Below are 12567 nucleotides of genomic sequence, written 5' to 3'. Positions count from 1 at the left end.
TATTATAAAGAAAAATTACACTAACAATTATCAAATCTAACTAAATATTATTTATACAAAATAACAATGTTTTAAACCATATCATAACTGTGTTATAACAATCGCTCACACCAATAACCCAAATCTCAATAATTATTGAACTAAGAATTAATTTTAATAATAATACACATTAAGCACAATGTGGTAATATTTTGAGCTATGACAAAAATATAAAACAAGTATTGCACTTTTCTAAGGTAATAGTTATAACGATGATACGCAAGTGCACTTTCATTATGCAGTCTAATGTAAACATTAAATATTATACTATATGTATTATTTTAGTAATAAAATACACAAAAATGTTATATAATATAAATATGCGAAAAAAATATTTCATTGTTTTAATAATATATCAATAATAATTTGGTGTATAATTATGTATTATATTATGTAGAGAATAAGCAACAAATATTACTGTTTTTCTCACAAATTAATTTTATATCACACTATGAATTAATGGTTTGATATTTGCTTCAAGAATCAACAATATTAAATATTAAATTTATAAATATAATTAATAAAAAATAATAATATTTTGGTTAATTGTTTTAATACCTTAAAACTTTAAATGTTTACATATAATATGATGATAAGTTTAATGAGAATTACCAAGGTATTTTGGATCTTTCTAAATATTATTGCTGTATTTAATCCTAATAATAATATTAATATCAATGATGGTTAAACTAAAAAAAATTTAACAGTAAATGAAAATTTAATTGTTGGACCACATAACACAGCTATTTATCTCTGTTACCAAATTTGCTGCCAGCCTTTTATTCTTAAACAATATTAACAATAGTAAAAAAAAGCTAAAAATTATTAAACTAACTAATTTTATATTTATCAATAAGACATAAAAATGTATGTAAAATATTTATAGCTATAATAATACATAACAATAATTCACGATAAATAAATTATATATATTTTTTATAAATACAATTTAAAGAATTATCAAATAATAATAATAAAAAAAAAGTTATATTTCTGATAGCTGTAGCAATAAATTAAAACAAATAGCCGTAGTAGTATAATAGCTGTTGCCCTAGCCATATTTTGCATATCAAATTATTTGAGCAGTTCATGTGCTCGTTGATTTGCCACTGAAATTCTTGTTTCGTTAGATCCAGCCTAAACAAATACAAATTGTAAAAATAAAATAAAATATTAACAACATGAATACTTTATATAATTTTATTTATAAATAAATTGTATTAGTTTGGACAATTTTGAAGAAAGAAATTTAATAATTGTATCTTAATAATTTATAAATTATTCTATAGTAGTTTTCTAACATGTATCAATAATAAAATCTAATGTTAAAAATAATTTTTTCTAAGCATTAAGTAATTTCATATTAATTCAATTTAATATTCAATATGAATAATGAATGTGTACAAATATTTCCAGACTTCCAGTAATTTTTAGTTTAAAAATTATTTTAATTCCGAATAATAAAAACCAAAAAAATACCTTCATGTTTATTCGTGAAACTTGTCTATTCTGATTCTCCAATTCGCTGCCCATATCCAATGCCATATTACGAAGATTTCCAATCATAGTATTAACTTGACCCATATTTTCTTCCATTTCATTTTCTCGAGCATCATTTGTTATTCTATAGACCATAGAAACATATAAAATATTTAATACAACATTCCAGCCTAGTTACAGCCATTGGTAATTTATTTATTACATTTTAAACTAAACATGTTTACATTTATTAACAACAAGCTAGTGTATTATAACTTTATGGTTTAACTAAAGTAATTGTGCTAGTAAACAAATTAAAACTTAAAATTTTTTTTAATAATTTCCTCCAATATTATAAAAGAACATACTTTGCTATATAACCTCCTTGGGCACCCATTCCATTACGTTCATCCATTACACGCTGTGGTTGGTTGTTAACCACTTTACCATCATCATTACCTCGCCACGTACCTTCATCTTCTTTAAATGAAGCTGATCTTTAAAGTATACATTGATATGATTATATAAATAAGTCAATATACACAAAAATATGAAATGTAATTGTTTAACATACTTGTTACAAGGCAGCACACATATTCCACAACATTTTTCCATGCCAGTCAGGTTCTTTTCTGCCTCTTTCATGTCAGCATTAATCTGATCCATACCTTCTTCAATCCTGTCCAATTGTTCTATGGTTTTTGAAATTTTCACACACACATACATACATGCGTAGCACACACACACAAATAAAAAAATATATTAGATACAAAACATAATTTTTAATTTGATTAATAGAGTTGTACAAAAGTGTATATATTTATTGTTTTTGTGTGTAGTGATTTCTCCTATAAATGTGATAATAAGACTCTGAACTAAACGCGCAATGCTTACATAAATAAAATGTTAAAGAATATTAAGTTGAAATTGTTATTAAAATTTATGAATAAATAATAATTGGTTATAAAAAATAGAATGTTCATATTAAAGAACATTACCGGCAGTATCATATCATTAGATAATTATTATTTTGTTTTAATTTTGCATTTAAAACGTTTCCTCAGATTTGCATTTGTATTTAGTTAATACATTTTTTTTTATTTCGTACAAATTATGTTGTTGTTTCGTTAATTTTTGACATCAATAGATTATAGTAGTAGCTCAGTGACGTACGTGATGTTTAATTTAATAAATTTTATTTTATCGATTTTCAACAAAAAACATTAATAACCTTCAAAATATTTTTGTTAATTTTTTTTATTTAATATTTAAACATAATAAAAGTACTGTTTTTAAGTTATAAATAATATAAATTGCAAATCATGCTTTAGATTAATTAATTCTAAATTATTTTTAGCAATTTCCAAAATATACCCATATCATAGGTCCTAATACGCCACTGAAAAAATTAAATTAAAGCTATTATACATTTAATTCTCATTAAAGTAATGAAATCTAGTAGTGAAATGTAAATAGCCTTAAATGTTCTATTAGATATTAGCAATTAACTATTTATTAAAGTGGATCATAAACTAAAATTGTTTATTATTTTTATTCCATCGGCTATATTTAATTATATTTAAGGATAATATGAAAAATTGAAAATTACAAATATTTTTAGAATAATAAAATCCAACTCGATAGCATTTATCGCGTTTCAGATTTTAACATTAATATCATTGTTTTTATAATTTGTTTGTAACTCGTTTTTTTTTTATTTCATAGCTCTTACCCCCTTGTTCATCCAACATCACAAGAGATTTCATCCCGACTTCATGGCTCTACACAAAAAAAAAAAACAACAACAACAATAATCACCGACAACAAAGCCTTTGTCGTAATGATCAAGATAGTGTGTCGATGTATATTTTATATTTAATGTCTTCTATCTAAATATATATATAAAAAATATGTATAAATATTAAATGTATTTTAAACTTCTACAGGGATTTATATCTATCTATTTTTTTTATAATATTATGTCTAAGACGATTGAATTAAATGATATACAATATGAAATAGGTAATTTAACTATAACAGGACAAATAATAATCAAAATTAAACAGTTAAGGTTTTATAAACAAACAAAATTAATTATGCCAAATTCATACAACAACAACAAGTCAACAATAATAACAACACAACAACTTAATTACTACTATGATATGCTATGCAAAACGAGGAAAAACGTTAAATATTTAAAATTTAAGGAATGAAATATACAGTGGTGAAATATTAAAAATAGTTGTTTGTAGTTCAAACTTCTACAAACAGTTAAATACATAACTTAGATTTATTATAAAATGATTTAAAAATCCCCGAATAATATTTTTATTTTTAAATTACAAATGCTATCAAAGTATTATTTGCCTTTAAGGCATATTGAATATATTCTATAAACTATGTCACAATTAGGGGAGTTTATGCAGGATAAAATTAAAAGCAATTTAATAAAATAACCTTAGGCAACATGTCTTACCGCCTTGTATGTGCAAAGTTTCTACGGTTTTTGTGCCAACATCTACACTCTACAAATAAAATATAAAAATCAAAATAATAATTATCAGTGCTAAATAAATATTGTGAAATAAAATAAAAATTAATAGTAGTGTATAGAAGCAAAATAAAAAAATGTTATAGCAACAAATAAATGACCATTTTTAATGTCTATTACTATCAATAATTATTAATCACCAAATAACATAAATATTACCATAGTATCTATTAAAACAAAAATTATTTTGTATCTAATAAAATCAAGCTTGTAAGACATAATTATAAAAGGTAACTTTATTAAGCAAATACACATTGTATTGAACTATACAAAAAAATCACTGATCAGCGCCCCTGCTTTTGTAACAGATTAAAAGCCCATGAATGCAACATTTCTCCTTTCTTCTTTTCATATATTGGTGTTATTACTTATTAGTGTTTGTGTAGTGATGTTGTGATTAATGATATATATATATATATATATATATATTAACAATTATAAATATATTAGTTATGTTATTTTATTAATATCTGTGAATCTGTGATTTTTGTGCTTAGTGAAACACGGACGGTGGATAGACAAAAATTACCACCGCCGGTAATGCTCATAATTATTTATCATCAATAAGTTTATTTTTAATAACTTAAAAATAAAAACAAGTTGACACACAATGTGAGTAGCGCGCGTGCACTTTGGAGTGAACCATTATGATATATGTATGTGTACACTGTATATTTAGGTGTATGGGTGTTTATATTATATGTATATATGTATGTGAGTATATGAGTGTGTGTCCTTTAAAAGTAGACAAGATTCCGTAGTAACGGCAACGGCAGCAGCAACAAGAACATCAACTCACCTCCCTGGTCATCGAGTGCAACTAATGTCCTTATTCCAGCCTCCTTGCTCTATGATTGTAGTATTTGAAAGTAGAAGAGTGGTAGTAGTGATGGTGGTGGTAGGTGGTGGTGATCGTGTGGTGTGCGTGTGACAGAAAAAAAACCAATAATAATAACATTATATGAGAGATAGTGTAACCTATTGATTTATGTATACATCAATTCTGGTGTGTATTATTTTTAATAATATTTAAAATTTTAAAAGTATATTCATATACTTTTTATTTGCTTGTGTATAATTAAGTTTTTATTAGTTTATTTCTGTTAAATAATGTGTGTAAATTGGTTCTTACAGTAAATATCTGTATTCATACTCGCTAATTGATAGTTTAGAAAACTAAATAGTCCAAAATGGAAAGTTGATACTTATTTTTCTTATAAATATACATAAAACAGTATATAATGAACATTATAACTTAGATAAACATATATGATAAAAATATTATTTTTGTGTGCAATCATATTAGAAACAAAATATTAAATTTATAAGTACAAACTAAAATTATTTTTTTTTATACATAAATTTTAAGAATACATTTATTTTAATTTATTTATCTTTGCAACAATGTTTATTATATGACACTGTATAAAGTATCTAAATAAATGATGTTATACTATATATATACACAGGTGTCAGTCAAGTATCAATAACTCAGATTGCCGACATAAAGTGCTAACATAGTGGTCACTTATTAGTCTTGTCAAGTGTTATACAATTAATAATTGCTGCTGAAGAGAAGTCACTATTTAAAAGCTGCTATTTTTCGTTTTTTGGTACCTGTTGTACAGAACTTTTACCATACATCGAAGATATTTTAAATTGTATTTCAACCGAAAGACACTTGTTATAAATTATTTTTCAAAATAATAAATTGATCAATGTAACTTGTAAAGACAAATAAAAAATTAAATAAATAAATGTACTTGAATATGAAATTATTTAAATTATTTAATGATTAATTCATAAAGAGTTTACAAAAATGTTTTTATATTTTATCCAAAAATGTGCAAATTTTTTTTCTGTAGACTTCTGAGTTATTGAAACTTTGTATTATACTTGTTGAGAAATATATGTTTGTTTCAATAAACTTTTGAAGTAATATTATTTTACATTTTATATATTGGTATGTATTTGTATGAGTTGGCATTTTGTGAACTTGTATTTTACTGAATATTATTGTTTTATAAACAAATAATTCACATGTGTTTGAAAATTGAAGAACGAATCTTATCAATTTTTAATTTGAGAATGTAACAAGCAAATAATGCACAAGACAAACACACACCGACATGCAGCAGCAGCAGCAGTAAGCAGCACCAGTAGCTTTATTATTATACAATAATATAATATATGTTATATTTTACACTCACACCTATAAACATAATTTTATTTATAATTATGTTAAAATCGGATTTAATGAAAGAAAATATACGAGAATAATATTTATCATATTACCCTCGTAATTTAGTCAACATATTGTTTATTATTAAAATATATTTTATTGCAGTACTATAAAATTCAAAAATAGTAAATATTTTTGTCTTGGACAATTAAGCATTATAATTCAATATAAATATTTACACTTCTGAATTTTTTAGGTTCCCACAAGTTAGAATTAAGAATAAAATAATGATTAATGCACAATATATATTTTAAATAGTTATTAAGTTAAAATAAAGGTTCATTAAATATATTATACTGAATATTTTTTAAATAATATCTTACCTCTTCACATAGAGCTAACATTCTCCTGGTACTTTCAAGTGACTAAAGTTATAAATGGTAAAAAAAAAAATTATTTAAGTATATTTCTAATGATATTAGACTTAGGAATAGATTAAGGAAAACTTAACTCACTTCATCTGTTACTTCGCCAGCTTTCATTTGCAGTTCTTGAAGTTCAGTTTTTGGTACAGCAGGTTGTGGTGCTCCACCATCTGGTGACATCGCTGCGTTTGATTTTGTTGGAGCAGGCATGGTTGAATTTTTTATGAGATACTTCTTTTTAGTTTTGCTTCAGCTTTATAAAAACATACAATACATTTTGTCATGCTACTTTTTATTTTAAATACAATTGATAGTTTCATAATAAATAAAATTAAATGAGTATATTATATTAAATATCTAAATTATTTCCCAAACTACAAGGTAATTGGTGAATTAGTACAATTGGATTCATTGTGATTTTTTTAAATAATAAAATGTATTGATAAATGTATAAATGTCACCATTTAAATATTTTAATTACCGCCATTAAATTTCTAGTTGGTAAATAAACACTGAAGTAATTTAGTAATTATTAATTAATATTAATACATCAATAATGGAAACGTCATCGAATAAACACGGCCATTATTCTGTGTTCTGACACAACCACTCAATCAACACAGTCTCAATACACACACAAAAAAAAATAGGATAACTACCTACCTAGTATGATAGCTATCGCAGTATCGCTGATACCACTATTGTATGATAACGATATAACCGATTAACGAATAATAATTTTCAATTAATAAATTTGTATAATGAAAATATTAATTCCAGTTTACATGGTTCGTATTGTTTGTAATAAAATGTAAATAAAATAATCGAAATGTAGAAAAAAATCGATGTTTTAGATTTATACAATTCTATAATTTATATGATTTATAGTTATAAGTTACTTATAACATTATGTGGGGAATTATAGAAAGTTAGTACGTAAATATTAAATATAAAACGCATGTTTCCAATTACTTTCATTTAAAAACTATGTAACTACGTAAGAATACCAAAGTGAAATAAGATAGACCTCATTCTCAGTTAAAATATACGTATGCAGTGTAAGAATTGCTTACGAATAAATACTCCAATAAAAATACCTACGAGGCTACAAATAAAACTTAATTGAATTAAAGTTTAAGTATACAATTAATTTTAACTATCATGGTATTCGAATTAATAGTACCTATTAAACATATCTGTAGACAATAAACGAAACAAAAATTTGTTTCGTGTTTTAAGAATATAAATAAAAAATATAAACTCGAAGGTTGATTTGCAAAATCGTACTAAACAAATATTTGGTAAAAAAATCTGTGCTGAATTATTGTATCTGTTTGTCCCCTCCAAAAAAGTAACATTTGTTCTGGTCATATAACATTATAATAGTTGAAGGTTAACACTCGCACACATTGTTCAGCTTAGAACGCCAAAAAATATTTCGTTCTATTCGTTATGATTTATGAATAACATTCATTCCGAAATAAACTAATTTTTTAGCCGTTTTTATAATCGATAGCCATATTATAGCAATTGTGATTTTAATAGGTATATAATATATATTATATATCGTAACATTATATACTATAAGACGTAGGTAAAGTTATATTATTATCAGCAAAACAAACTTTATTTGAAATTTTTACATGACTAAAAATCTATTTAATTATTTGAATATTTGAATACTTTGATAATTCGATTAGGTAATTAACTACTCGAACAGATGAGCATAGGGATAGGATAAAAGTATATTGATGTATTAAATTTTAAATCAATTATTTTATAGATACCTACCTCTATAATTCGAGTAGGTACTTTACTGTCGGGAAGAACTCATCGTATTTAAATAGAGAAAAAGGAGGGTGGAAGAATAAATAAAATTGCAAAAATATCGGCCCACTTTAAAAACAAAATAATATTAGATCCGAGCTTTTGCCGTATTACAAAAACGTCACAGTACCTAGTTTAAGTACAAGAAAATGTTTTATTAGCGTGATCGATTCCGATCTTCTTACAGTAGCTTAGTCCCTTGATAAAGCTATTATAAATGGTCGGTGTGCGAGGTATATCTACGGTGTACACTAAGTGGTGGTGGTGGCGGGGGCGTCGCGCAACCTTGACCCATAATCGTCGCCGCACCCTTCTATGTTTGTAAGTATCTATATTGCACGTTATTGTTGCACTACGTCGTCTGGATAATGAAAACGGGAAATATAAACGAAAACAAATTGAGAGACATTCACGATAATTAATACAGACGCCTACTCCGATGTAATAATGAACAATGATTAATTATAGCAGCTTTATCTTCAAAATTTCCGGATGAGTAGAATATCCACGCAGTTATACGCATAATATAGTAATAATATGAATACTTTACAGTTTGACGATTTAACTCAAATGATAGTGAAATCGGAGAAAAATATTTAGATAAAGTTGTATTAATATTGGCAAAATACCAGTGAAACTACAAAAAACTATTTATCTAATGCATATTAGTAGTATGTTTATATTATTCACAAAACATTTTTAAACTATAATTATTTGAGTATCATGTTAAGTATACGCATATTGTACATATCTAACTACTTATATCAGATAATTAAGTAAATAAAAAATTACAATTACAATTAAAAAACTCAATAATATACCATTTAAGATATTTGTAATTGTCATCATTATAATTTGTACTTATGACAGCATTATAAGCAGTAAAAGTAAAACTAAAAAAGTAAGTACATATATCTAATTTAATCGTTTGTTTATAAACATGAATAAATTCAAGATAATAAATGTATGCACAATGTGACATCAGTATTGGTGTTTAATAACATTTAAATATCATTCTAATCTATATTAAAAACTAAACGGACAATATAATAATACAGTGGGTATGTTTATTATACAATTTTAAAATATAACGTCTTCAGTAAATAAATCGCACGCGGGAGCGATTAGCTATGCGGCAGCGCTAATTAAAATGTATAAACCTAAATTAATTATGAGAATTGGCTGAACAACGGGCGTTTATAACGTGTCCAATAGCCTAACAAGGCACAAAGATCTGGATTCTGAAGACGAAGATAAAGATATTGGTGAAGTTTTCTATTTATATTATATTATACGCCTATGAGAGAAATAAAATTTGTTCGTTCGGATTCACAAAAACGCGAAACTCTAGTGGCTAGTGAATAGCCATTGAGTCTGCTGCTACTAATGACATTTTTAGAAGATGTACGTATTATGCGTGTGTAATATGAATACCATGTACACGCTGGATGGCGGTTACGTCTTAAGTTTATAACAATATGTTATCAATATTATACTTTCTCATTACCTGTTTAATTTGTATTCGGTATTTAATATTATTATAATATACCTACAATTTACATCGCACGGAGAAATTCATCACAGTTTACGCTATGCGTATCTATCTGGTAATTTATATAAACGCGACGGTGGCACGTAATCGAAAGAATAATTTGTTCGGTATCTACGTATATGGCACGTTTCGCCCGCCATCGAGATAATGCAGTATTAACCGAGGAACGGGAATAGAACAACAAAAGAAACAATGAACAGTATACGAAATTTCCGTCCACGGACTGCTGCCTACGCGCACCAGATGTATAAAATTAATAATAACAATGATAATAATATAATATTATCGTATACAGGACGTTTCGGCGACGGTGATACATGCTACAGAGTGTATTTAAAGGGTTCGACAATAATTTTTATAAATAAACAAATATGAAATAATATTACTACTGTAACGACTATAATCGTAAAAACGTACACTCTGTACACCACAGTACAGGACGCACGTGTACACCGAATAAAACATTAAAAACCATCGCTGTCGCATATTATAATACACAATATATATTTTTTACAGACTCGACGCAATTAACGGTCCGTACAATTAGGTACAATTGGCAATTGCGTAGGTATATCGTACGATACAATATAGGTATTGTGGTGTAAACGGCGCGTAATATTATACAACAATTTGATTATAATTACGAACACGAGAACGCGGAAAAAACGAAACTCGAAAAACGGAACGCCTAAAATACGAAAGCCCTGAAATAACACGCATCGTTATTGATATTATGTTTACATTCCGTCCCCGCGCACACGGATAGACGATACCTACGCTAACGCAGCAATATTTCGATACTTATTAGTGATGGCAACATTCTACCGCGAACCGCGGAACGCACGGCGGTGTGCCAGCGGTACAACCTGTTCGCGGTAGGGTTCCGATGTATTATATGATAAATGCACAACACAAGCATTGCACGTAAATACATAGTATTAAGGACGGGTTGACGTGTAAAAGGCCCTAAAAGATTTTTTTAAAAGCGCTGGAACCGCGACGTTCGCTTCACGCGGGACGCGAATCAAATCTACACATTATAATGTCAATGCGTGTGCATCGCGAGAATGGACGAGGCGCTTGGCCGAATCAATTATTTAAAATCTGCGAAATGTTTCTGCACAAAGTTCAGTTACCTACGACGGCGACGACGACGACGTAGTTATCTGTCTTCCCGCTGCGACACCACCACTGACTGCTGGCCGAGCCGAGTAGACTTGAGTGTAGTGAGTACGACAGAGATGGGTACTAAAACGTACGGACCGCCGAAACGATTTGACAGTATTTGCGTGTGCGAGAGATGTAAAACTTTCCGTCCGGCGCCCGTCTGTGGGTATAGCGAAACACTACAACGGTCGGTCGTCGCCCAATCGTACTGGCTGGTGGCTGGTGCCTCCCGCGCTAAGCTCATAAATCACGGGCGGCCGTCTGGCGCGTGCGCCGCCTCCAGCCGTCGGTGGCGGCGGCGTACGGCGTCGGCGGTTTATCGCCATGCGCCGCGGACGCGCATCAATATTCGGCCGCCGTCGTCGCCGCCGCCGCCGCCGCCGCCACCACCACCGTCTTCGTTCAATATTATCCCAGTATCCCACATTCCCAGTTCCCACGCCCGCTGGCCAGTGTCGTACAGCGTACGGTCGGCGTGGCGGTATCGTCGCTGTCCTTTCACCGCTCCATCTACCCCTCCGCCCACACCCACCACGGGACACCGACGTTTTGCGCGTATTCCCGCATCTGCGTGCCCTACCCGATTCCCTCCGATAGTAGTACGACCGTACAATAATAATCGCCTGAGCGTACCATAATGATCGCGCGCGCGCGCATAATAATATTGTAGCGTACACGGGCACTCGGCAGTCAGCAGTTTAGCACTTCAGGAAACGCACAGCACACTTGCCAGATGCCAGTTTAGTTAATAGTTGCCAGTTGGCATTCGCTGATTAAGGGGTACGGAAGCGGTGATTTTCTGTCTTTGTCTAACTCGCGCGCAACATAGAATTTTAGACGTGTTCTATTTCCAATGTATACCTACCGATTGATATAATAGTTCTGAAAACATATTCGAATTTATCATCGTCAAGTCTACCTGAAATCGGATTTCCTACATTTTTGATTTTATCCCTACAAAATCCAAAAAAACCTTTTATTAAAAAAAGAGTAATTAAAAAATTGACATATTTCAATTTTTGGAGAAGTTAAAGTAAAAAAACAAAAATGTAGTAAAGTCGATCTCTTGACGCCGAATTCAAATTGTTTTCAGAATTCTTATTGCTTCACTAGATCAGATTAAACGGTACGTTGAAAATTAGTTTTCGCGTTACGTTTTAAACAGTAGCAGCTCATACAGTGGCTTGTGCGTGGGCGTACGGTTCTCACTTTCTACAATGATTGCCTCTAAATTCTAAGATCACTTACGTGCTACTAGCACGAATTAAGATTGCTATAACAATTCGTGCAACTAGTAAAATGTAATTTAAATATATACACGAAGATAGCGAAATAACGGAGC

General features: G+C 29.0%; 1 protein-coding gene across 5 annotated transcripts; it reads right to left on the bottom strand.

Moving 5' to 3' along the window:
* Window positions 1-947: 947 nt before the first annotated feature.
* Window positions 948-11448, bottom strand: LOC113556407 (synaptosomal-associated protein 25). 5 transcript variants are annotated; one of them, XM_026961331.1, is made up of 8 exons: window positions 11195-11448; window positions 6770-6932; window positions 6638-6679; window positions 3251-3299; window positions 2093-2210; window positions 1887-2015; window positions 1519-1663; window positions 948-1176 (listed from the first exon to the last, which is right to left on the bottom strand). In XM_026961331.1, the coding sequence occupies exons 2-8, from the start codon at window positions 6887-6889 to the stop codon at window positions 1114-1116; spliced, it is 666 nt and encodes a 221-aa protein (XP_026817132.1). In that variant the 5' UTR covers window positions 6890-6932; window positions 11195-11448; the 3' UTR covers window positions 948-1113. The 5 variants fall into 5 exon arrangements, with proteins under 5 accessions (XP_026817132.1, XP_026817131.1, XP_026817128.1 ...); XM_026961330.1 differs by lacking the exon at window positions 3251-3299 and adding an exon at window positions 3998-4046 and having other exon boundaries at window positions 11195-11447; XM_026961327.1 differs by lacking the exon at window positions 3251-3299 and adding an exon at window positions 4872-4920 and having other exon boundaries at window positions 11195-11446.
* Between the last annotated feature and the right edge of the window lie 1119 nt (window positions 11449-12567).

The sequence above is a fragment of the Rhopalosiphum maidis genome, chromosome 3 (genome assembly GCF_003676215.2).
Source record: "Rhopalosiphum maidis isolate BTI-1 chromosome 3, ASM367621v3, whole genome shotgun sequence".
Lineage (NCBI taxonomy): Eukaryota > Metazoa > Arthropoda > Insecta > Hemiptera > Aphididae > Rhopalosiphum > Rhopalosiphum maidis.
The sequence above is the reverse complement of the archived record's forward strand: the minus strand, read 5'-3'. Positions and strand labels throughout refer to the sequence as shown.

What these genes read in the sequence shown, in the direction of transcription:
- LOC113556407 (XM_026961331.1), bottom strand. Translation starts at nt 6,889, where the DNA reads ATGCCTGCTCCAACAAAATCAAACGCAGCGATGTCACCAGATGGTGGA. An exon ending in TGTTAGCTCTATGTGAAGAG is followed by an intron (nt 3,300 to 6,637) that starts GTAAGATATTAT and finishes TTTTTTGTGTAG; the next exon opens with AGCCATGAAGTCGGGATGAA. An exon ending in TTTCACGAATAAACATGAAG is followed by an intron (nt 1,177 to 1,518) that starts GTATTTTTTTGG and finishes GTATTTGTTTAG; the next exon opens with GCTGGATCTAACGAAACAAG.